General features: G+C 29.1%; 2 protein-coding genes across 2 annotated transcripts in view; both read left to right on the plus strand.

Moving 5' to 3' along the window:
* LOC117178714 (inactive dipeptidyl peptidase 10) overlaps positions 1-1,979 on the plus strand; it is a 1,065,008-nt gene that overhangs the window by 540,419 nt on the left and 522,610 nt on the right. The gene's annotated exons all lie outside the window — the stretch shown is intronic.
* On the plus strand, positions 441-1,865 carry LOC117177672. Its single transcript, XM_033368496.1, has 3 exons — positions 441-679; positions 1,112-1,326; positions 1,510-1,865. The coding sequence occupies exons 1-2, from the start codon at positions 469-471 to the stop codon at positions 1,306-1,308; spliced, it is 408 nt and encodes a 135-aa protein (XP_033224387.1). The 5' UTR covers positions 441-468; the 3' UTR covers positions 1,309-1,326; positions 1,510-1,865.

A 1,979-nucleotide genomic window follows, 5' to 3' on the forward strand; every position in this document is an offset into this window, starting at 1 on the left:
CATTACGCTTTAATGATTAATAAGTATAAATAATAATAAAATTAAAAGAGGAAGCTTTAAAATTATAAAATGTATTTTATTTGAATATTAGTTTATTTTATAGTCACTAGCAGTTAAGTATGAGGATAACATTTTTCTAATAAATCGTTGATCTATTTTTAATTCTTTTAATGTCATTTACTTACTTTATCACTGTTCAAACTCTTAAAGTGCAATAATTATCCACGAATATGGGTTTGTATTACCATAATATTGTATTCGTCGAACTTTTCAAGCGATAAATTCACTCAGTTCTCACTCACACTATTGAAAAGGTTGTACAAAATATCGTAAGCTGACGCGCTATCAATAAACAGGCGCATCTGCCGAATCGGCTTGATTCAGAACGACTCAAAATCGTACGATATCAGAACGAAGGACACTGACCTGCGTACGACCTCTCTAATAATTTTATTGTGATTTAATCAAATGTCGAGTAACAGTGCAAAGCAGTTCAAGTGGGCGTATGTATTATTTGTAAATGGTTACGAAAAAATAGTACCCTTGGATTCTGTGGAATCAATTACGAAATCAAAAAATGCAAACGATTTTCGTGCCCTTCACAAATATAAAGTTTGGTGGTCTGGGAAAAAAAATAAGAGGGTTTATTTGCACAATGCGTACATTCTTCTATTAGCTGGTAAGTATAACTTAAATAATAGACTACAATAATTTTTATACTTACATGCTTCCTTATCCTAATCAAAAATTTGTAAGATAATCGATAAATACTAAATTACATATTTCTTCATTATCTAGAGTTAATCCTTGAGTTTTAATCTAGAAAAATATGATTTACCATACACTTAACATTTTTTAAATTGTTTTTATGTTTTTGTTTAATGTTATATTTTAAATTAAAGTGTGACAAATGAACGTATGATATATAAATGAAGTTATTAAGTTCATATAAAATAAAATTATTAAATGAAATTATGAAATTATGAAATTATAAAATTATGAAATATATTTTTTTCCGACCCCCTTGAAAACTTGCTTGTTTTCAAGGAGGGTAGGACACCTCGATACACAATACACTATTTAATGTTACTGGACATTTTTTATGTTCTAGGTGACGGATTCTATATTCATCTTGACATTTGGGAAAGCATGAAATGGAAGAACGATTTCAAATTTGTCCGAGAAGTAGCTGACGAACTTTGGGGTAGAGCTACACTTCAAGGAAAATATTTAGATTTTCAAAGAGCAAACAGAAATACTGGGAACAGCGGAAATCAAGAAATTGTCGGCAGCTCTTATCGCCTTTAAAAAAGAAAATTGTAAAAGGTATGCATTACAATTCAAAATCTCTTTTAGAAAATAATCATTTCTTCATCTTTTACCCTTTAGATTATATTTCCTTTTCGAAGAAGATCAATACATTTTTGTAATTATTTCATTAAAAAACATTCATGCAATTTTTGATTCGTATTAGTGCAATGTAATATAATTTTGATTCACCTGTACCAGATCCACTTTATGAAAAAGTCACTGATTCCGGCGTGAAGGGTATCAATCGACAAATTAGGGTACAGAAGTATTGGAAATATCTATCGGATAAAATTACGACGTCAGAAGATATTTTAAAAAACGCAGAAATCCTATTAGCGGTAAACAAGATCTCAACCTGTAAATTCAGTTAAATAGTGATACGTATGTTCTGCTTATTAGTTATAATTACAATGATTGACTCAGAAGAATATTTAATACTAACCAGCGAGATTGTAAAAGTTTCTGTAGAATATACTGTTAGATCATACCGAGTACGTATGTACTGTTCCAAATGTATATTAATTATTAATATTATCATAATAACCATTATTACTATTATGTTATAATTATTTGTGTGATTCAATAAATCCTGCAAAACTATATTTCTTTTGCCTACAATCATTTGCGCATACCATTCCCTGCAGCTCACTTTTATTATTATAATTGGG

Source organism: Belonocnema kinseyi, chromosome 8 (assembly GCF_010883055.1).
Source record: "Belonocnema kinseyi isolate 2016_QV_RU_SX_M_011 chromosome 8, B_treatae_v1, whole genome shotgun sequence".
NCBI classification, from domain to species: domain Eukaryota; kingdom Metazoa; phylum Arthropoda; class Insecta; order Hymenoptera; family Cynipidae; genus Belonocnema; species Belonocnema kinseyi.